We start from the raw sequence: 22,606 nt of genomic DNA, 5'->3' as shown, positions 1-22,606 counted from the left end.
ATGATAGTGGTGATGATGGCGACGCTTAACACGCACGAGGCGCCACCGGATGAGGTGAAAGGAAGCGAGAGAAGTCGGGATTGGACAATTGCTCATGTCATGAATGTGATGTGATGTAGCTGGCCTGGCTACCTACCCAACTACTATCTTTCTCTTTCTTTCGCTGTCTATGTGTGTAGGGTAAGCCACGCGGTGCCGCAGGAAGAGGACAGGATAGACAAGATACGTATGCTCCATTGTGTCCTGGAGAGATGGAAAGAAGGAAAAAAGACGAAAACAAGGGAATCAAATGAAACGCCTCATCTGGATGCAGGAAAGAAAGAGAAAAGAGAAGACGACACGACAAATCCAAGAGCAGCAGAAGCGCAACGCGCAAGATAAGGTACTGTACAAACGCCGTATTCGCCCAGGCACCATCAACCCCAAAGCCCAGCCAGCCCACGAGAAAAAGACAACAGCATGCAGACTCATGTCGTATTTCGCAAGCCTCACGAGCCACCGCCAACCTCCTTACACACATCGCCCAGCATACCCATGCGGTAGAAACGCGCAACACGCGCATAAACGCCTAAGCGCTCGCGCATCTCGTCCACCTTGCGCGTGGGGACCCACTCGCCAGCACACGCGCAATGCTCCATAAAGTCATTCGTGCGCAGCCGGCCACACTTGGCACACTTGAGGTCCTGGGCGCACCATTCGACGGCGAGGCGTTGGACCTCTGCGAGGAGGCGCTCCTCGATGCGCAGGCGGTCGAAGGGGGCATCGCAGTTAGGGCAGCGCCACTTGGGCTGAGCCTGTGCCTCGGCCGCGCCGCTGCTGCCGTCGGTGAAGACGTCGGCGTCGCGGCATAGGTCCAGGTCGCGCGCGGCGGTGCAATCGTCGCAGACGAGGCCGCGCAGCCAGAGCGACGCGGATGGGTTGGCGAAGGCGGCTTGGGCGCTGAATTCGCGCACGTCGAAGAGCTTGAGCAGGTCTTTGCGCAGGATGCGCACTTCGAGATGAATGCTCTTGTCGAGGGAGAGCACTTGCACGAGCGATTTGACGAGTTGGAGGACTGGGTTGTCGAGCGAGTGGTGCGAGCCAGGCAGTTGCGGGAACGCCCAGTCGCTGACAAGCTCTTGATGGAGGAGTTCGCTGTGTTGACGCGAGAGCAGCTTGGAAATTTGGTTCCGCAGCGGCTTGGTGAAGTCTTTGGGGAGGACTTGGGTCGCAACGTCCGTGTGGTCGACCGTCAGTGGACGGAAGGGGATTTGAGTGGCCCGTGGTGTGGAGGAGACGGTGCCGTCGGGATTGACGACAATCTGCGGACGCTTGCGTGCGTGCATGATTTCAATGAATTCGACAACCCAATCGTTGAACACAGGTTGAAGGACCGGAGGGAGGAAAGTGGCAAAGTGCCAGTGCATGATGGTGTCCAGAGTCTGGTTCTCAACCTCGACAACTTCTTTGCAGCCTTTGCCGCCGTAGTTGAACTCGTCGTACCAAGCCAGATAGTCCCAATACTCCTTGATTTGGAGGTCGAGGGATTGGAAAAGCGGTTTGGCGTGGACCGTCTTGAGAATGTACTGGCTGTAGGCGAATGCGTTGCCGACCTCTGCCTTGCTCGTTTGGAGCAACAGACGATTTGCGCTTGCAAAGATAACGTGCGAGCCGACTCGGCGAAAGTCCGACATGAGCTGCTGCAACGCCTTCTTTGACATGACTTGCACGTAGTAGTGCAAAGCACGGTCGTACAAGAATGATCCAGGGCACTCTACCCACCGCACGAGATGTTGGACCATGACGTCGGCCATGTAGCTGCCCCTTTCAGCTTCGGTCCACCACGCCTTCACCATTTCCCGCAATACCAAAATACCGGCCGAGGCAAAGGCGTTGTCCGAGTAGATGATGTTGGTTCCATCTGACGGAGCGTCTTCCGTCGGCGCGGCCGGATTAAATGATACCGAGTCTGACCCTTCCATCTCGTTGATGATTGAAGAGGAGAGCACAGTGCTGATGGCCAAGTTTTTGATCTCGAGATCAATGCAAACGGACGAGTAAGTACCAGGATTGTTGATCGAGGGCATCTCGACCGTCTCCAGTTGACCCAAAACATCGTCCTTTTCATAACCGGCGTGGTCAGGCTTCGGACCATCCGACCACCACAAGACGACCTTTTCTTTTTGCAGCCTTCTCGCGTATGCAACGTCAATCAAGAATCGAGGATCGTCTCGCTCCAAGTTGCAGAGAGGAATGTCTCCGTATCGAGCGAGACCAATCAAATGAGTGACCCAAGTTCCAAGATCCAGGTAATGGTCAACGAGACGGCGAGCCACGAACGATTGCCATCCCAGTGGCGGTAACTGCTTGTCGGCCTCGTCAGCTTGCAGGGGCAGGATAGGCAGCTCTTTCAGCGCCGGAATGTCGTGGGCCAACAGCTTCTGGTTCTCTGTGCGAACAACTGCGATCAGCGGCCTCAACTCCTCACTCTTCAACCTCTTGATGGCATCGGCGACCTCGAGATAAGCCTTGCGCTTTGTGGTCACCTGCACGACCTTGAATTTGAGATCGGTCTGGTACTCGAAGGTGTCTTGCCATGGCTGGCCCTCAGTCTCCTTTAATCTCCCCATGTAGCTGTCCCTATAGATCTTGTCCAAGTTTGGCATGCCTTGAGTATCTCTTGACCTATTCATGACGATGACGTAGGCCTGGTCTTTGCTGCTAGAGAAGACAGAAAAAATCTCTCGATCACCTGCAACGATTTGGTGGACGTAAAGGTATCCCAAGGGGTTGGTGGTGAGATAAGGCTGCTGAGTTGGGACGCGACGGAGGGCGGAGAGGTCAAACCCTTGCTCCAAACCTTTTCCGAGGACGCCTCGTTGGCTCTCGTCAAAAGAACAGACGGTGCCCAATTCGAGGACCGCGCGTATGTTGAGCGGCACTTGAGTCTCGTACACACCTTCAACACTCGGGTGGTTGAACAGGACGCTGAACTTTTTGGATTCCTGCACGAATGATTCCTCGGACATGGTAAGCTTGAAGAGATGGACCGAAGGGTGCCCGTTGGGTAGAGTATGGTTCGTGACCTTTTCGACATTGCAATCGTCGATGGACACGTCGGGAAGGTCTTCGCTTCTGAGGTTTAGGTATACCTGACGCGGAACAAGTATTCGCAGCACGTGTATCTTCTTGTCGAGCAGAACAAAAGCTTTGACCTCACCAGGCAGATCGCCTTCGCGCAATTGGAGCAGCTGCCATGTGTTGAGGTAAAGCATCTCGGCCTGGTTTCTGAAGAAGCTTCCAAGACCATCGGTCGCATCGGTGCGTTTTTCGCCAAACAATTGACGTCTCCGGGCTCTTTGTTGTCTTTGAATTCTCCACTTTTGCTTCTGATACCGCAGCCAACCTTGGTAGTCCTCGGTGATTGATGGCATATTTGGTGGCAAGCTTGCGTATGGATCAGTTGAAACAGGGACTGCAGGCTCGGGAGCTTTCCGCTTCTGTACCATTCTTGTCACCATTCCCTTCTTCGGTTTCCCAACTTGTGAAGAACCAAAGTCTTCAAGATCAGTGACCTTATTGCTCACAGCGTTTGCGTCAATGTCGGTCAAAGCCTTTTTGGAAAACAAGTCGGTCATCTTGGTCTGCTTGAACACATCGTCCTTGATTCTGATTCTCCGTTCAAGCCAGTCGGGATGAGGTACTCTGGGTACCGGATTGCGAACTCTTTGAAGAGCTGCGGGAATGGTAATGAGCTTCTGAATGACCGAGCCCAGACGCTCGAGGTAGTAATTCCAGTCAATGATAGTCCGCGGGTCAGCGTCTTCGGGGTCGGCCTTGAGCCACTTCCGCAGGAAAAATTTCTTGACCGACTCCTCAGCCGAGAAGATTGCGACTGGGACGGCTCTCTCGGTGACTGGGGCGCTTTTTGGCTGGGCGGAAATGATGTATTTGCAGTTCAGACCCTTATCCTTGATCATTTGCTCTCCAAGGAACTCGGCCAGACGTTTTGCTGTGGTGATGGCGGTCGTCTTTTGCGCTGCGTACTCCTCAATCGTCTTCGACATGGACTTGTTCTCGCAAATGAGGTCGATGAGCTCTTCATCTGCAAGCGTAGTGCCATGTTGGTGGAGGACGTCGAGCCACTGATTGGCCACCTTGGCGACTGCACCATAGGTCTCTTCGAGTGTGGTGCCCTCCAAGAAGAATTTGAAAATTTGAGTTTGGAAGATTTTGATTAGCTTCAGCTCACCTCTTCTCTTGACCTCAAAACCCTTCAATTCAGCCAAGCTGCCGTCATGGTTGAAAACTGCGTAACGCTTCTTCAGACCCTTGTCCTCTTCTTTGGAGGTGGGAAGAATCATTGCCTTGTACGGACCGTCGACTTCGAAGAAGATGGTGTTGTCGCTATGAGTTTCGTAGCGGAACGTGACAGGATCCACGAGAGTCTGGTATTGGTGATTGGTGAATCGATCATGGACCAAGTGGTTCAACATGACACAAGGGTACGAAATCGCCACCTTTTTCCCATTCTTGGTCTTGAAGGCAAAGTTTTCCGGAAAGGTGGCCGGGAGGATGCACCAAATTCCATCAGTGTCAAGTTCCAGAGGTCTACCGATTCGGTCGACCAACGAACGAGCAAGCTGGATGATGCGAGCGCCAGTCAAGCAAGTGATTCCGGCCATTTCCAACGAGTACCATCGGGATCCCTTTCGCATGACATATCCATAGAAACTGTTGAGAATGACCTTGTGGGCCAATTGCAAAGAGTCGAACAAGACAATCATCTTTTTGGCCTCGTCCACTTCTGCGGCGCTGGCACCTGAAGCTTTCAAAGCGTCAGTCTTGCCTTTCCAGACTTTTTGCTTGCCCTTGAAGTCGTAGCGACGGTCACGAAAGTCCTTGACTGTGTCGACATAGAATGGGTTCTCGCGTTGACAGATGATGGCTTCGCGCTCCATTGTTGTCGCATCGTGGATCTTGTGGTAGATTTTCTTGCTGTAATCCTGAAGTCGCTTCTTGACGTAGCTGGCCTGCTCGTCTTCTGTCAACTCGGAAAAAGACCTCGTGGGCCCCCCTGGCTTCTTTCCTGGAAATCTCTCGTTTTCCAATGCATGTCGGATCATATTGTACTCGTCTCGCTTTGCCGGAAGGTACTCGCCTCTCCAAGCCCATGGCATGCGGCGGTCACAAGTCTTGCCAGGTCTATTGAAATCACATGCAGCACAGTCGGCCTCAGTGACCACAGAGTCCGGCTGCAAACGGTTGGTGGTCATGATGTTCGGATACATAGAAGCGACGTCCAAGTGGTAGATCGATGGTTTTTCGCTCCGATTTGGGGTACTCCTGAGGTTATCGAGCTTTTCGACGATTTGGGCCTTGACTTCGTCGTAATTGACAATGTCATCCATCGACTTCTTTTCTTCCACGGTGATGCTGAAATTCAGTGCCGCATCAAGATCATTGATAAGCTCGTCAAAAGCCGAAGAATCGAGCGCAAAGTTGCATGGAATGTCGCTGCGAAAGACCCCTGCCTCGAGGGCTTCGACGTGGCCTCCGACATAGGTTTCCGATTCTAGCAAGTGGCCATCCCAGAATGCTTCTTTTGGTGCGACGTGCTTGTTCGGCAAAACAATGTTTTTGTAGTATGCCTGGACCATGAGCAACATCTCACAAAGGGTTCCTGTGCCTTTGCGCAACACATCGTCGGGTCCCAGTGGAATGATGGTGCAGAGCGAAAAGATGAAAGGGTGAACATATTTAATATACAGGTAGTAGGTCGCGACGGCATCAGAAACGGAATATTCCGCGAGAATTTGCGGTTTTTCGGCGGCGTAAGGAGTCATGAGTTCCGGGTCGAGTTCGTCAGGGTCGTATCCGAGTTTGGCGACAGTGACAGCCTTCAAGCCTCGACTTCCCTGAGGAAGATAACTGTCGCGGTTGACCCAAGCCAGGGCATCCATGTGGCAACAATGGTCGGCTTGGTATATGTCTTCACTGTTCTTCCGGAATCCAATCTCTTGATACATGTCTATCCCCAGAATGCTGGCTCGAGCCTCGACAAACGGCCAATCGAAAAAGTCACCGTTGTAGGTCACCATGACGGTCGGTTTCGCCTCCTTGATGTGCTCGAAAAAGCGCTCAATGACGGCCTTTTCATCGGGCTCATTGAAAATCATGAATGGACCTTCGTACTCGGGTTTTGGCGTGTACTCGAAATCTGCAATGTCCTCGGAGACGATTTCTCGATTGGTGATGAGGAATCCTTGGCCATCAATCATGTACGAAATCATCATAATTTGGTCAAACGAGGAATCTGGAAATTTAAGAGGAAGCTTTGTGGTTTCGATATCCCAGGCCAGCACAACCGGGTCGGCACGCGTAAGTCGATCCTCGATGCACTTGAGCGTTGTGACTCCGTGTTTTGCTTCGACGGTATACCATTTACCGACACGGATATCTGGAGATGGTCAGCGGATAGAAAGACAGAGCAAGAAAACCTAGTCGAACCTAAATCTATTGAAACTCGGACATGATACGGCACGTCGTACTCTCGTATGTCTACGACGAAATCGCTGGCGTCTACGAACCCATTAGGCCGTTTGTCGTCATCTTGGTCGTCGTCGAAAATGTCAAAGCCGGCATTTGCGCTGCATTGCGTTAGCCAATGGTGCGTCTGGGGACAAGTTCAGCATACCTAGCCACCTCCGCATATGCGTCCATCGCATTCACCTTTTTCTTGTTCTTTTGCGCAAGGGGTAAAATAGACTTGCGCACACTAAGCAGGTCCGGGACGTTGACGAATGAAAGTTTCAAGAATGTCCGCCGATATCCCAACAGGTGATTTGGCATGTTCAGATCCTCCTTTTCCACCTTTGAGACGTTTTTCACCAAGCCCTCGAATGTTCTTTTGCACCATTCTTCCACTTCGGCCTCCTTCCCTCTCTTTATTGCAACGAGAAAGTATGGATCGTAACCGACCGTGGCCTTGAAGTGTTCCCCGTCGTCTCCAATGAAATAAAAGTCGACTCCGGCGCGGCCTCCAGGCTGATTGTCATCCTCTATGCTCGTGCTGCGCATGTTGATCAACCAGCCAACCTTCTTCTTGCCGGACTCGTAGCGAGCGAAGCCCATGGCCTCGTCGATGCTGTGGGCCAGCCGTGTTGCTTCGAGCTTCTCATTTTGAGATGTCGCTTCGCTACTCCGGAGGGTCGACGCGTCAATGGCCTTGAGGTTCTTACGGGAGCTATACGAGGTGGAGCCGTCCTTGCCCATTCGGCGAAAGGTGCCAGGGCGACGAGGGCCAGGCATGATGCGGCGTCGCGAAAGCCGCAGGCGGCTGGGGAGGACGTCGAAGAAGAGTAATTCAGGTAAGAGGCATTTGAGGACGGTCGAGGGATTTGGATTTGCAGAGAGGCGTGTATGGGCGGGTTATGTGGAGAAGGCGAAGGGTTGGGCTGGTTCGAGCTACGATTTGATTGATTGAGCGGTTCGCGTCGTCTCGCGTTCACGGACGCGTCGCGGCAGCGAATCGAAACCAGCGCCAAGCCACAGACAGAAACTCCGCTCCAGCCGCCGCCAGCTGCCCGACGATCACCCCGTCAGGTCCTGACTGCACCGCCAAAGCTCCTGTCGCATTCCAAAAAATCAATTCGCGATGGCAGACGACACTCGGCAGACTCAAAACCAACAGGCGCCCTCCACCGAGGCCGCAGGTCCCAATGCGACTCCCTCAAGCTCTCCCAAATTCTTGAGCGCGCCTCCGCCAGGTCAGAGCGCCAACATCATGCCAGGCGGAACACAGCACACGGCAGGAGGAGAAAAGATGGAGCAGACGGGCAACAGCCTTGCTCAGACCTTCAAGGCAGATGACATCCTCAAAGTACACCAACAGCCATGCGCCCGAGAGGCCTTCTTGACGGGAATTGGCAGCGGCTTCGGTGTGGGTGGTCTGATGGCCATCTGGGGCAGTAAGTTTACTGGTGAATTCGTTTTCAATTCAAAGTCTGACGTTCATGCTGCAGAACCCATCAAAAAATCATGCAATTGGGCAGTGGGCGTCTTTATGGGCACATCGATACTCTCGTACGAATTCCTGCGGCGAAAACGGTCTCTGGAAAAGCAGTACATGGTACAAGCCGTGGAGATGATGGACCGCAAGAAGGAGGAGAAGATGAGGAAAAAGGAGGAGGTCATTGCAGCGCGCCGAAAAGCCAAGGAGGAGGCCGAACGGCAGGCGGAGGAGGCGAAGAAGAGGTGGTGGAAGTTTTGGTGATTTTGTCAATGGTGGGCGCTTGTATGGCAGGGCGTGGCATGATTTCATGATAGCGCATATAGAGGAAAGTTGGGTGTTGGACCCGTCGATAACGGTGATAGGCTGCTTCGCTATGTACAGGTACATGAAGGGTCAAAGATGGATTGGAGCCAGGCGTTTGCTTTGTGTCACGGCTGAAAAAAAAGAACCGGAAGCACTGGAGTTGTCCATCGACGGCAAGGACCAGAACAGCTGAACCTCGACTTCATCGTCAACGGAACTGGACAGTCAGTCAGAGCCCTACGCATCACATCTCGTAGCGGTCCCGGTCCCGGTCCCGTCAGAGAGGCAGAGGCGTGCGACAGCGGCAGGACCCTGTCACTCACACACCCAGTCTCCCGACCCGCACTGCACTTGCCCCTCCGCACACAAACCACACCCACGCCGACCTCACCTACCTACACACCCATCTTGAGCCTGCACTCCAATCTTTCCATTCCACAGTCCGCCGAAACCCATCCAGACTCCCCGCCACTCGAACACACACATCCATGACCGTGTCGCCCAAGCGCAAGCGTGGCTCTTCAGACCCCGCTGCTCCGACACCTTTCGCGCCCCGCATCAACACCTCCGCTTTCCCCGGACCTGGCCCTGCCACTTCACACGGCGATCCACACACCGCTCCACTACAGCACAGCACCGTCGGGTCTGAGAGCCCTCGGACAAGGGTTGCCAGGGAGTTCGGCCGCCTGCAGCTCGAAGCCGGAGCCGCGCTGCCCAAGATAGATTTTGGAACTGCCCTCGCCGCCGAGTCGAGCTCCATGAACACCAAAAAAGCAAAACATGTGTACGAGCAGCCTGACAGCTTTGGCCACGATTCTGCAAACGGCACAAATGGGTTTGGACATTATCAACATGTCGGCTCGTACAGTCCGCCGCCGCAGCCCGTTCTGGAAATAGCGGAAACCCCTCAGCCTGCATTTGGCAGTCGTGTCTCGCAGGCGGCCATGTACCAGCAACAACTGTCGCCCCCAACGCCTTCATCCTCGCCCTCTGTCAAGCTCTTTCTCTCTTCCACTGGACGCCGGCAAGACGGTTCCAAGCTGCGAGCGCCCTCGCCGCCGCCCGACTCAGTGTCGTCGACGTCCTCTCCCGCTGCCATCACCAACACCAGTCCTGTCGACCTTTCCAACCTCACTTGGCAGGAGTCGGAAATCACCGGTCATCTGATCGACGTGGAGCGTGAGGATGATGGCTACGGCATCAACGGCGTGGGGTTCCGGCCGACGCACGCCGTTGCCCAGCAGCGGGTGCTCAAGCGCCGGCAACAAATTCTCGAGTGGCGTGCACGTGAGGCGCGGGAGGCGCGCCAAAAGAGGAGCGAGCGAAGGAGGCTGGGTGCTTCCATGTCGGAGAGAAAGATTGGAGAAGTGCCAAAGCGGGTCGTCAGGTTTGCATCCTGATGTTTTGGGGAGGTTGATCGCCCCAGGCGGACAGCCAAGACTACTCCCAGCCGTGGTGTTGCCCTACCTGATTCTTGGACCTGGCACACCAGTTTTACTACCACTCACTTGGCCGATATCTGGCCGCTGCATAAAATACCTGGACGAGGTTGGCGTTCTTTCTCATATTTGGATTCATCTCATGATCGGACCGGATTCTTGACGATTGACATGACGGCTACCTTACTTGGGACCCTGGATAAACCCGCCATGCCGGGCGTAAATGTAATTGGAGTACGGGAGGGACATGCGTTGTAGAGAGGGATACTTGGCGTCTCCCCAAATCAAGAATGTTTATTTTCTCAATGACAAGTTCATCTCTGCAAAATCAAAGGGCAAAGTGACTTCCCCCGGTACTAACTGCCTACCTACTGAGCCGCCTTCGCCTTGGGCGTCAACTTCAAGCTGAAATCGACATGCTTGACGCCCTGATGAATACTACTCGTACTCACAACATCAACATCCTCACAAACATACTCCCTCACATTGTCCTCGGTCAGTCCACCACTAACCTCAACCAACGCCTTCCTCCCCCACTTCTCCTTCAATCGCCTTGCACACGCCCTGACCCCCTCCCCGCTAAAATTATCAAGCATCACAACGTCAGCACCGGCGCCAATCGCCTCGTCCGCCTCCTCAAACGACTGGCACTCGACCTCGACCTTGACGCTGAAGCCGGCGGCGGCCTTGGCGGCGGCCACGGCCGCGCTGATGCTCCCGCTGCAGGCCCAGATGTGGTTGTCTTTGAGCATCGTCATGGTTGAGAGGTCGTGGCGGTGCGGATCGCAGCCGCCGACTAGCATGCCGTATTTTTCGACGAGGCGGAAGCCGGGGGTTGTTTTGCGTGTGCCGGCGAGGGTGTTAGTGTAGCCGGCGGCGCGGAGGAGGGAGAGGGTGTGGGAGGATCTGCGGGCGTTAGTTGGGTTTGGTGTGGGGTGGGAATAGGAGGCGTGGGGGGTGGGGAAAGACGTGAGTCTTATGTTGGTTGGAAAGGCGTATTTGCAATGAAGTTGTGCTTGATTGACAAATTGTGGTTTGAAGCGGGAATCCTGTGTGGAACACAAAGAAGATTGGGAAATGGCGGGCAAGGAAAGACGGTGCATTCAGAGAAAGGAAATATCGAAAGACATGGAGTAAAAGGAGAGTTCTCTTGAGCTTTGGCAAGCCGTGGGTATAAGAACAAAAAAACCAGCGAACCAATTCATGCCGTTGAGGTTGGTGGTAGACTTACTTAGTCGCAATGCCGGAACAGCGCGCCAGCATGTTCAAGGCCACGCGCTCGCCGAGGAGGACTTTGCGGACCGGTCCACGGACAGTCGCGCAGTGCTTGACGGGCTCAAAGCTTTCGCCTTCTTGGATGTGCCATTCGACGCTATTCCATTCAGGTCAGATGACGAGTTTGGTGGTAGACGCGGCGGGCATCGCGGACAACTCACGTGCAATCGAGCTGCTTGAAGACCTCGTCAAAGAAGGGTACTCCAGCGAGAACACCCTACGCAGTGTCAGTGTCCAGATCTGATCGAATCGCCGTGCTCGTGCCATGTAGATCTGCTTCTGTACCCCGGTTCTTGCGGTAGCACGACAGATCGGCAAAAGGAAAAATGCTGCAGGAGAAATCGAATCTGAAACTGAAGAAACGCACCTTGCTCTTACCCAGCAGTCTGGCTTCTGCCATGTCCTCGCCCACGACGAAGCCACCGTAGTCCAGGCTTGGCGTGTCTTCTTCAAGCCATTCCGAGACCATGCGCTTGTATGTCTGCGGCAGTAGGTGTGCGACCTTGCCATGCGCTGGCGCGCCTTCGGTGAATGTTGACATGATGCTGTCAATCCTGGGTCAAGACGTCAAGGTGAATGGAGCGCTTGGTAAGGGTTGTCTTGAAGAGGCGTTCCTTTGAAGAAAGTAGTCGAATGGTCATGGATTCAGCCGGCGTCAGTGGGTGAGTCGTCGATGAATCTCGGCCCGAGCTCGCGGGGCGGAACGGAAGGCGGCACGGGCGGTCCCGACGTCGGCAGCGGGGTTGACTCTCCGGCGTTTTGGCCGAGTCTGTCGGCTACACGCATCTCCAACAACAGACAAGACATCAACACATCAACACATCCAGGTGCTTCTTGATCACTCTTATTGTCTCTTGCCAGAGATTTTTTTTTTTTTTCGCAGAGATCTGGCTCAGTGTAGTCGTGGCGCTGCATGAGACCTTTTCTCCTCGTGAACGCCGTCCCAGCCTCGCAGCTGTCGAAACACCCAGGTCTGATTCGTGATCTGCAAGGCTGAGCTCTGTGCATGATAAGTAGGGGAGGAAGAAGATGACGAAAATGTGCTTGGCTGCGCTACCGGATGCCTTGCCAGCTGGGCGCAAGCAGAACCTGCAGCTTTCCAAACCGCATTGAAGGACGCCATGGTCGACTTGCTGATGCGACTGAGCTCGTCTAAGCCATCATGCAGGCAGCAGAGCCTCCAGGCTATAGAGGCTGTGACAATTTCCATCCTCGAGGCTGATCTGTGAGGCTGCTCCCTTCTCATTCCTCTTCTGTCCCTTGGTCCTTCGTCTTTGGTCAGACCATGCTTTCGGACTCATAAACGAAAGCTACGCATCAGGAATCCAGATCTCCGGAACGAGATCGTCGAAGCAGCTGGCACGTACGTTCAATTCCCCCGGGTTTGGGAACTAATCCCCAATGCACTGGTCTGTACAAACACCTGGTTCCAAGGTTTCGATGGGTTGCTTGTCAACTGGACTGCCTTTGTGAGCTTCCCTTTGATGCAGTGCGGCGCAAGGACTTGCAAAATCTTCCACCTATCCTCTTTGCAACATATGAGCGCATTCTTGAGAGAGTAAACCAGCGCGGTACTGAGACCAGCGAGTTGGTCCAGGCGACACTCATATGGCTACTCAATGAGCCCAAAATCGAGACCACTGCTTTTTGCGAAGCACTTACACTTAAAGATGGAACGACCCATTGTGATATTGAAGCCGTCCCTGATGAGGAAGAGATTCTAATATCTTGTGGAAGCTTGGTGCACAAATCAGTGGATGAGAAGTCCCTAGAAGTCTCTCATTTCACCGTCAAGGAGTACTTTCGCTTAATCGATTCATCCAAGAATAATCTTCTGGCGCCATACAGCGTACTCAAAGATCCAATCGCTTGCGGAGCGATACTCGTTACAAAGAAGTTGAGGTATTTGAATTTGCAGAATCTCGGGTGGGGTTTGGCAAAGAGCCATGAAGAGATGGAGAATCGACAGAAACAGTATCCTTTCAGGAAATTCGTCGTCAACTTTCAAGCCTGGAATCAAAAAATCTATAATCGTACTGGGGTCTTGGAGGAAGCGAAGATCCTGTTTGATCCATCAGAGAGTTCCAGCTTTGTTTCTTGGGCCCAAGAATTAGCTATCTACAGAGCAGCCCAGTCTCATGTATTGAATCGCCTCGGTCCTTCAGCATTTCAGCGATATACTCTGGCCGTCTCCAGCGCAAGTCCATTGCATTTTGCTGCAATGCTCTGCTTTCCAAAAGAAGTCATGGACTGGCTTTTGAAGTCCGGCTGCGATCCGAACCAAATAAGTGACTTTGGCACTCTTGTGCACTGAGCACTCAGGGGCATATATGATTCTTTCAAGAACAACGTTTGGAGCCGGATTATCCGAGAATTCGCAACAACGACGTCGACTGTCATAATTCTCCTCGAAGCAGGGGCAGCTTGTTCCTACAACGTACCCAAGAGGCTCACAGAGCAAGAAATCAGCACCATGAATGTTGTCTTGCGAAGCGATCTTTTTGGTGGAACATTGATGAAGGAGATTCTCGACCTCATTTCCCTGGTCGGAACTTCTGGTGCGCGAATTGACCAACAGGATCTAAATAACTTGGAGGGTTTATTGTCAAGAAGGTACCGCGTCGATAAGATTGCTGATTTTGGACTCATCCTTCAAGCGATTGATGAATGGGTACCCATCAGGCTGAGAGCTCAATACAATAGTCTGAAGAAAAGACACCTCAAAGGTCAACAAAGTCATGTCGAAAAGGCCAAGTCTGAAGTTGCGTAGCCACAGGCTCAAGCAAGAGAACGATTACGAGATCAACTTGTTACCGCCGCGGCTGTAAATCGAATCGAACATTTACGCAGACTTTTTCAGCATTCCGACATCAACATAGAGGCAGCTAATGCCTTAGATGAGACAGCCTTACATAGGGCTGCGTCAGAAGGATCTACTGAGGCCCTGAGCATCCTGATCCATTCTTAAGCAAGCGTGAAAAAGACTTACAACAAAGGCAGAACCGCACTGCACCACTGCAATTCTTCCAAAAGCAACCCCAAAAGCCTGTCCTTGATTTTGGATTCCGGTGCGGATTTGGCCGCAGTAGACGACTCTGGCTGCAGCGTTTGGCATCTCACGGCGCAAAGATACGACACGAGAATTCCGAGAGCTCTTTTTGCTCTAGATACTGGGACCACAAAATTTCTGGAGTCTCGATGCTTCGTTGGCAAGACCCCGCTGTCTCATGCGGTCTACATGTTCTCGAAAGACGCCATGCTATTTCTGATTGAACGAACCGAAACGTGGGAGAACGGCTATATTCTTGCCCAGGCCATTTTAAGATAGTTCAGGTCCTTTGCGTTATTTTCATACGACAGGCGCTACATTTGCAAAATACGGGCTTTGGACCAAATCCATTGGAAGCAGCTGTCTCTTCTCAAGATTTAGATGTAATTCAATGTCTTTTGTCAAGAGGACTTCATCCACACGATATCAACGCTCGACATTTGATGAAACACACCCCGCTTGAGACTGCTTGCTTCGGAGATTGCAGCAGCACTATTTTTGAACTTCTTCTGGGAAAGCCCCCTCTTCAGGACTTTTCTCGAATAAATCCTTCAGACGGAGAAGGATTACTTCATTACATATGCTCAGAGAAATCCTCTGCGGGTGCAAAAGCTACTCCTCGGCAAAGGGCTCGATGTCGATACGCTGAGTTCTGATGGCAGGACCGTATTGAACGTGCCAGCCTCGTCAAACAAGCCACAACACTTCGCAGCCCTTCTACGACACAATGCAAATACGAATAAGAAGGACGCTTGTGGTAGGACTTTCCTCCACATTGCTGCAAATTGTGGAGCCTTGGACGTCTTCCGCGTGATTGATGATATACCACCGGATCTATGGAGAGCGACGTGTACGTGGGATAATGCACTGATCAAGAAATCTGACCAAACTCTCGAGAATTACGAATACACCGAAAAGGACCGAGTTCTACTGCACGATTGTAGCCTCCCCCACTTATCTACCAAAGATACCCTGCGACACATTCTCAAAGCGGACATCTTCAATGTCGACTGCCCCGCTGGAAATGGCGTTACAGCATTGCACATGGCGGCGCTCCGTGAGAGCATTGAATCTGCAAAGATTGTACTTTCTCATGGAGCAAACGTCAACGCAATCACTTCATGCAGAACTTCGCCCCTCCATTTTGCAGCATCACACTCAGTAAGCCTTTGTAATTGGCTAATCAGATGTGGAGCAAGACCTACTTCGATGGACCAATCCGGAAATCTACCACTACACGTCGCCGCTTCTGGGGGACACGATTCGATTGTATCGACACTGTTGCAAGAAGGCCCAGTCCACATACCAAATCGTGCTGGAATGACCCCTGAGATTTGCGCTCTTGCAGCTGGCCACGGATACACGGCGGAATCAGTAAGCGAAGCTGGACAGGTCATTGGTCAGCATTCTAGCTCTGGTCTCAGAGGACCCATTGAACTAATGAGCACTAGGTCTACTATCAGTCGCAGTATCGCAGCTATAGGTGCAAAGGGATGCAGCGCTTTCTCAGGCCCTCGTGCAGCTTGTTACGAAAGGGGATACCCGCCTGGTCAAAGGCTTGCTTGACGCTGGTGCAAATGAAGACTCAAGACCATTACACCCTGGGAATTATGGATGCACGTCACTCGTCTCCGCTTTTTAGAACGAACTTCCCGAAATGGCGAGCCTTCTCATCGGTCGAGACGCATCACTCAAGTTCGAGACATGTGAGAACGCCAAGTTTCCTGGTTTGGAAGCCGCTCACCTTGCTGCTCCGAGCCCAAAGTTCGACGACATTCTGAGACTTTTGCTCGAACGGAGACCCATATGGTTTCAACGCGAAGTCGGATCCAGCATTCATCCTCTTCATGTTGCAGCCGCAAAGAGCAACGAATCGGGTCTGAGATTGTACCTCGATCGGTATCTGAAGTGGAACCAGATTACTGGTCACACAACGACTTGTAGGAGACGACCAAGCGACCCATCAAGCTCGGCTGTCTATATGTGTCCTCTTTGCTCTTTCATCAATGTCCAAAGGAAGGCAGAATACGTCGTTAAAGATCGCAATCCTCGCCTTCAGATTCAAAAAGGCTGGACTCCACTGGTTACCGCTTTTCACACTAAGAACCTGACCTGCACCGGACTCCTTTTAGAAGCTGGAGCGGGAACGAATGTCGCCGATGAATACGCCCCACCGGTTTTTCACGCCAGCTGGCTTGGTCAATCGGACGCAGTTGAACTTCTGCTCAAGAAAGGCGCGAATTCACATGCTCGAGCAGGTATTCTGAGCACTGCTGCACTCGTGGCTCTTTTTCGTGGCTCATTTGAGTCTCTGGGCGATCTGGAAGAGTTTGGCGCTGATTCGACCTTTTAAACTGGAAAGAATGTAAAAGGTCTTCTTTGAATCCGATCCAGAAAGGCGACAAGAGTGCTAAAATCGTAAGATTTCTCATCAAGAGGAGATATCCGGTTCAGGATCGGGTTTAACGGTTGGTAGCACGTGAGACAGAACCGCGGAAGTTTTGTAGCCTAACGTCGAGCTCGACCCCAGGACTCCCTGGCAGCAACGACGGCCAAGTGTGCTATTCCCACGAGTTCGATGTGCTGATGGCACCCGGGCAGATTCTCCTAATCAAGAAAGCGCTTAAGTTTGAGACCAAGCATCCGGAAATGCAGAAACATGATGGACGTCGAGAGAAAAAGCAGAGGTTGACTCGACTTTGTCAAGCTTCCTTGCTGGAAGACGTCGACTCCATCGTTCTCTTAATCGAACACGGCGTAGACATCGACAAAGAAGGCTGTCCGGACGGAAGTCCCCTGATGGCAGCTTGCTCAGCGGGACGGCTGGATTTGGTTGATTGTCTGGTCAGAGGAGGAGCCAAAATCACGTACATCTACGAAGATTAGATCAGGAGTGCTTTTGCCGCTGCAGAGAAGTTTTTGGACATCCAGCAGTGGCTGTTGGTAGAACAACACACGCAACAATCGCTGAAACCTTGGGCTGGCTTGCAAGAGGTGCAGATTCCGTGGGAAGGAAGATTCCAGAGATACCATGAGGAGTCTTCTTTAGAGCATTTTCTTCGGTTGAGAGAGATGCCAGGGGAGAGTGATACACTGGACGACAGACCCGCCAGATATCTTTGTGGCTCTTTGAAGATGCTGGAAGACTGGGTCACGATGATATTAACTGCTGACTTAGAACTCATTTTTCTACTAAGTTCCCTACTCAACAATTTCAAGCGATTCGTTTCATGCTACTCCACAAATGCTTTATGTACAACAAGGAATCAAATCAAATACACCGTCCCCTTGCTCCGGAACTTGTCAAGCAGGTCGCAGATGGGTTCCTTAGACGCGGTGTAAAAGCCGCTCTCGGCACGCCCAGCAGCCTCTTCCAAGAGGTGACACAAGTCATCGATGTCACTGTAGTCGCAATCCTCCAGACCCTGACGTATCTGCTGCAAATCCGACACTGAAGTCTCTTGGAATTCCCACGGTTCGCACTGTCGCATGCCCCAAAGTTGGCAACCCAAGATTACATGCGCCAAAAACTCCATGTCTTCACCCCATTCGCCCTCCTGTTCTTCTGTCTGGGTGCTCCGATACTCATCGAGCGATTCCCGAAGCTCTTGAAATTTCTCGTGGTTCCACAATGTCTCTGTGAGGGAATCTGGTTCCCAGCGGCCGCCGCCAATTGGCATGCAATACAGTCCAGGCTGGAGTGGTGGCGGCTTAGCTTCCTCTTTAAGTTGTGGAAAATCCTCTTCTAGTCATGTTACAAAGTCCCGATTGCTTAAAGCAAAGGTGTCCCGGCGCGCTCTGATTCTTTCTCCAATGCGTCTGAGAGTCATCCCAACGTGATGAGATTTCTGCACATATTCAGATCTCTCAAATGCTTGGTTCAGACGCTGGTGGAACCATTCTACGTCGGATCTGTTCACCTCCTGGCCTATGATCTCTTTACGAGGAGCTCTGGCTGAGCGACCTTTCTCCTGGTTCTCTTCGTCCCGGCCTTGTGTTTTCTCAATGAGTTCCATACATCGGCCCTCTTCATTTTCGTCATTACCCTCCTCCCCCATCGCGATGGGTATTCCGGTAAATTCGATCATGTGATATTCAATTGGGTCCGCCGTCGGAGCCTCGGAAGCGACGTCTGATGAATTGGGGGGTCCATTGTAGACCGCGACCACGACTTTATTCCTGCAGAAAAGTGCTCCGAGCTTTTTCAACAGGGCTCCTGACTTTTCGAGGCCGTACAGATAGCACAAGCTTCGCTCCTGGATCTCCACCATCCATTGACTGACGGGCTCAAAGTATTCATAAAGGCCCCAAGAAAGAGCTGCGGCGAGAGCGCGCCGATTGTTCGCAGGATTTGAATGCTGATACTTGAATGGCTGGAAATGTTTCAGGTGAAAAGATTGTTTGGTCAGCGGAGTCTCGTCGCTTTTCGGTGACCGCAGTGGTCGGCAGTAGACGTTCCCGTCGCGTTCGGAGCACATGACATTGACCCAAGCAAGTGCCCGTCGAATCGAATGCTGCTGCTTCTTGGCGTCTCTCGTAATCTCGAAATACCAATCGCCATCAATCTCGAGGAAGCGCATAACCGACTTCGAATAACTGCGAAGACTTTCGCCGTTGAAGTTCGGCTTCGTCGGGTCGAAGAAGAAGGGGTCGACGCCGAGTGCAAGAGCTAACCACAGGAAATCTGTTCCGTCCATAGCCAATTCTGGATTCTTGGGGATCTCCATATCCGTGCTGACGGTGAATCGCAAGGCAGGCCGCTTCAAGAACAGTCCATGGCTGTACTCCGACTCCTTGTGGACGCAAAGCCCGAGTTTGGCTGCCACTGCCATCCATGGCCGAAACAAGAGATCCGGTTCACTCAAGCAGAACGGTTCTGGTTCCAAAGAGTTATTGTTGTTCCAAGTCCAGACCGCGGGCAGGCTTGGGTTTTCTCTCATGTATTTTCCGACATGGTTGTCAGCGTCAGTGTCACTGAAGGCTACGCGCTCGCGGATGCTCCACCTGGACATAATCTTGTTCCACACGGAAGAAAGCTTCTTGTGCATCGGCTCGCACTTGTATAACAAGCGATAAAACACCCTATGCGACCACCTCTTAAACCTAGTTCCAGGGGAAAGGTTACACTGTACTCCAGTTCTTTTGAGTTCGTCTGGCCAAAGTCCAGGGTGGACGCAACTGATTGAGTTAATGACAACAGTGACTTCTCCGTTTGCACCATCTGCAGACAGCGTGTAAAAAGGTCTAAGCTCCCACGGGATGGTTTGTGACAGTCTGAAGCGGATCCAAAAGGCTTTGCAAAAGTTCCACAGGATTGGCATGATGCCCATCACCGTTAGCGGTACACCAACATAAGTGATCTTCATTAATAAGCCAAAATTTTCAATGCCATCGCAAGAGACTTACAATATCGGTTGCGCTCGCCATTTTGGAGGCTTAGTTGCCGAGTCAGCAGATTGAAATCGGTGGTTTTTGAGCTCAGGACGGACCAGCAGAGCCCAGCGCCTCTAATGACTGAAAGAGAGACTTCGATTTCTCTGAAGAGCTCGGAATTCAACGAGCAGAGAACTCTTTTTTAACTGTGCATAGTGGGTCGCAAAAGAAATGCAAGCCTCCACGGTTTGTCCGTTGATATTGCGCGGCCCACTGTCCAACTCAGCGTCTTGATTTGATCTGCGTGGCAGCAGCTGGCCTGCGCTCGCTGCCAGGCGGAGAATCAATACGGGAGAGGCTGAAGAGCAACAGCGGCAACACAAAAGCCTTTTTTGGTCCTCTGTCCCTGTGGGTCACCCCGAGCCCTTAGTATTTACCCACTTATCTTTGCTTTGTTCTTGAACTGCGGAGCACGCTCCGAAGCTTGTACCCACTCCGGACCGGGCCCACCCGCCAATCGACTGCTCAGATCAGCCTTTGAGCAGGCAGGCCCTCCGATAATCAGATGAAAAATCTACTCACGGACGAATCAAAGCCTGCCCTAACAGCGGTTGTCGGCAGAAGGCTCCGAGGATGCGTCGGTAGGAGAAAGAACGTAGTCAACGGCTGTTCCTTCGGTGTCACGGCGGTGATGATAATAGATGACTGCTCCCTAGGCGCAGTTGTGATGGCCGAAGGCCGCTTCCTAAGGGACGTCTCATTGTTTCTGCACCCGCTGTGCTACAAAATATGGAGTCGCCATTTCGTCTGACATCCACTGTGCCTTCTTCGCGACTCGTGATTTTGACCGCATCGATGCCATGCCCCTCCGACTCGGAACTTTTGGTTTGACAGGATGAGTAATGATTGGATGCTTTGAAGATGAGATCCGTGCTTGGACCAAGTCGACCCAGATCTCGGTGGGGACAGGCTAGAAGACGTGCACGTTGAGACCTTGCTGCAAGCTTTCATTTTCGAATTCGCCTTGTCCTGCTGCGTCGCTCTGGATCAATTTGACATCAATTCGGTTTCTGCAGGCGTTGTTAATGTGAGAAGAGGAGGCTTCTTGATCACCTTTCCACTGCGGCGCGAAAGCATCCATCGCTAACACCGAATGGCTCCTTCCGCCTTCTAAAAAAGTCCGATCTCGAACACTTGACGTGAAAGTTGAAGGAAAGAGATACGCGTATATTCGGCCCACTGGACCCATTTCCTGCTTCTTGACACATGTTCGAATAAAAGCGAATAGTGGTCAGGCAAGAAGTCGGAATCAAGCGTCAGGGGATTGGTGCGTCCGCTCGGAACAACTCGAGTTTGCGTCTCATGGATTAAATCCAATTCGTTTCAACGAAATTGCTGGAGTCAGTTGAAGTTGTCATGTCTCTTGCGCAGGGCCGCAGTCGAAATTTTGTTGTCGCACTAGAAGAGGAGCCGAAAAACAGTTGTGTCAAGCGGGATGACCGATTCTGGCACTGCAGCCAGACCTTGAGAGCTATGATTCACTGCCTCAACAGCATTGAGGGAGTTGTCTTTCGCGCGGCTGCACTCAGGCAGTCTTCATTCCCGGTGGCATCTGCTGTGGCCGATATTCCCGCTGTCTTCTCTTGTATCCCTGGAATAATGCTCGAAGTTGACGCATGCGACAGTGGGATCGAAGCAGCTTGGTCCGAAATTCTATTAGCTGAATTGTATCAAACAAAGTAGACTACACGAGGACACATCGGATGGTAATTGTTTAACAGCGATTCAACAGCCCCTTCCTTGGGTGCGTTGAAAATGCCTGCCTTGGCGAGTGCCTCCAACTTTCTCAAGCAAGATATTACTATTTTCGGGTCTGGATTTCGGCCTCTCAAAGAATTACAGCATTGGAAAATGATGAAAATAGTTTTTTGAGGCAGCTCCCAACGTGTTCTGTGCAAATGTTGCCAATCCTGCAAGACAAGGATAATATGTGCCATGAGCTCTGATTCGTGGGAAGGAAAATGCTTTTCCTCCACGATATCCTCCCTGTTGTGAGGATTGAAGTGCTCATCTAGTTCTGAGAAGATAAGGTGTGCTTTGAGCTGATTCAAGACTTCCTCATTGTCTGGGCAAAATATGTGGTAGTCTTCGGATGATCTGGTAAACGAATGGTGCTGGTACAATTGTTCCAACTTGCTGAGTCCTCATCGACAGCAGAAGAGTCGGATGACAGGTCTTCACCCAGGCTTAGTATGCTGCGGATGATCTCAAGAATCTCAAGCATCTTCCTGCGGTACGAAGATGACTTGAACTCAGCGCGAAGAATTCTAAGAATTCGGTCCGCGAGAGTCGGTATGCCAGTCTCAAGAGATGCCCCTTCCTCGGGAATGGACATCGTTCCGTGTAATTCATCGGGTATTCCGGCCACAATGTTTGCCAACTTTTTCTCCAACTTGTCTTCATCGTCCAGTCCTTCATCGTCAAGATGAGAGAAAAAGAAGGCTTCTTTCTTGAGCACTCAGGATTCCTTGACTGATATACAATTTGAGCTGCGTGCTGTATATCCCTTCCAGGTAGAATATCCAGGTAATGGCGGCGGCATGTTTTGATCGGCACTTCAAGTCTATGTTATTGAAGAAGTCGCCGCTGTTGTCTCGATAGATCGAAAAGTCATCGAGATACCGTAATCACAGCGAGGCGAAGAGAAAAGATCGAAACACAGTTTACCCTGTCCATGGACGTCGATATTTCCGCTTCCCTTTTATTTCAACTGACTAGAGCTTAGTGATGATCCAGCTAGACTGCGACAGACTATTGAGTTTCCGCGGTCGAAACACATTGTGTTGTTCCAGGCAAGTGCTGCTCGAATCGAGAATTTATGGGTGGAGTTGTGATTGAGTGCGACATTCCAGTCATCGCCTTGCTTCGAGAGATGGACAAAAGTAATTTCTGCAAAAATCCCGTCCTTGCATTCAAGCTTACACTCCGATTTTTGCGGTCCGAAATCGAAATCATAAGGGTCAGCACCGAGTTCCAGGGCGAACCACACAAAACTCCGCCATGGCATCGCAAGTCTTGGGGGTTCCGGTATCTCCATCGTGATATTGACAGCACTGTTCGTGGTTCTCGATGTTTGTCAATACTCTTGTGTGAACTCTTCCGACTGATACAGGG

The 22,606-nt window shown here is 51.9% G+C and overlaps 8 protein-coding genes across 8 annotated transcripts; 6 read left to right on the top strand and 2 right to left on the bottom strand.

Annotated features, from left to right (window-relative positions):
* Positions 1-73: 73 nt before the first annotated feature.
* IWZ02DRAFT_512377 (uncharacterized protein) lies at positions 74-7,444 on the bottom strand. The gene is made up of 3 exons (XM_066770561.1): positions 6,677-7,444; positions 6,490-6,629; positions 74-6,439 (listed from the first exon to the last, which is right to left on the bottom strand). The coding sequence occupies exons 1-3, from the start codon at positions 7,288-7,290 to the stop codon at positions 489-491; spliced, it is 6,705 nt and encodes a 2,234-aa protein (XP_066626640.1). The 5' UTR covers positions 7,291-7,444; the 3' UTR covers positions 74-488.
* Positions 7,445-7,526: 82 nt separating this feature from the next.
* Positions 7,527-8,656, top strand: IWZ02DRAFT_396730 (uncharacterized protein). The gene is made up of 2 exons (XM_066765591.1): positions 7,527-7,949; positions 8,004-8,656. The coding sequence occupies exons 1-2, from the start codon at positions 7,637-7,639 to the stop codon at positions 8,252-8,254; spliced, it is 564 nt and encodes a 187-aa protein (XP_066626639.1). The 5' UTR covers positions 7,527-7,636; the 3' UTR covers positions 8,255-8,656.
* On the top strand, positions 8,657-10,041 carry IWZ02DRAFT_443439 (uncharacterized protein). The gene has a single exon (XM_066767024.1). The coding sequence runs from the start codon at positions 8,785-8,787 to the stop codon at positions 9,694-9,696; it is 912 nt and encodes a 303-aa protein (XP_066626638.1). The 5' UTR covers positions 8,657-8,784; the 3' UTR covers positions 9,697-10,041.
* IWZ02DRAFT_443437 (nicotinate-nucleotide pyrophosphorylase-like protein) lies at positions 10,042-11,802 on the bottom strand. The gene is made up of 4 exons (XM_066767023.1): positions 11,378-11,802; positions 11,172-11,227; positions 10,967-11,107; positions 10,042-10,641 (listed from the first exon to the last, which is right to left on the bottom strand). Exons 1-4 carry the CDS (start codon positions 11,549-11,551, stop codon positions 10,104-10,106), a joined length of 909 nt encoding a protein of 302 aa, XP_066626637.1. The 5' UTR covers positions 11,552-11,802; the 3' UTR covers positions 10,042-10,103.
* Positions 11,803-12,411: 609 nt separating this feature from the next.
* IWZ02DRAFT_430437 (uncharacterized protein) lies at positions 12,412-13,780 on the top strand (the record flags this gene model as incomplete). The annotated part of the gene is made up of 3 exons (XM_066766071.1): positions 12,412-12,419; positions 12,445-13,315; positions 13,355-13,780. The coding sequence occupies 3 exons, from the start codon at positions 12,412-12,414 to the stop codon at positions 13,778-13,780; spliced, it is 1,305 nt and encodes a 434-aa protein (XP_066626636.1).
* Positions 13,781-14,824: 1,044 nt separating this feature from the next.
* Positions 14,825-15,612, top strand: IWZ02DRAFT_512371 (ankyrin repeat-containing domain protein; the record flags this gene model as incomplete). The annotated part of the gene is made up of 2 exons (XM_066770560.1): positions 14,825-15,458; positions 15,511-15,612. Coding segments are annotated over 2 exons (666 nt in total), but the record flags the coding sequence as incomplete, so codon positions are not given.
* IWZ02DRAFT_144960 (uncharacterized protein) lies at positions 15,613-16,505 on the top strand. Its single transcript, XM_066761820.1, has one exon. It carries the CDS (start codon positions 15,717-15,719, stop codon positions 16,410-16,412), a length of 696 nt encoding a protein of 231 aa, XP_066626634.1. The 5' UTR covers positions 15,613-15,716; the 3' UTR covers positions 16,413-16,505.
* A 1,023-nt stretch (positions 16,506-17,528) lies between these two features.
* On the top strand, positions 17,529-17,978 carry IWZ02DRAFT_443432 (uncharacterized protein). The gene has a single exon (XM_066767022.1). The coding sequence runs from the start codon at positions 17,578-17,580 to the stop codon at positions 17,806-17,808; it is 231 nt and encodes a 76-aa protein (XP_066626633.1). The 5' UTR covers positions 17,529-17,577; the 3' UTR covers positions 17,809-17,978.
* The last annotated feature ends 4,628 nt before the right edge of the window (positions 17,979-22,606 follow it).

This window comes from Phyllosticta citriasiana (genome assembly GCF_038021145.1).
Source record: "Phyllosticta citriasiana strain CBS 120426 chromosome Unknown IWZ02scaffold_2, whole genome shotgun sequence".
NCBI classification, from domain to species: Eukaryota; Fungi; Ascomycota; class Dothideomycetes; order Botryosphaeriales; family Phyllostictaceae; genus Phyllosticta; species Phyllosticta citriasiana.
Note: the sequence above shows the minus strand (reverse complement) of the source record. Positions and strands in the feature narration are given on the sequence as shown.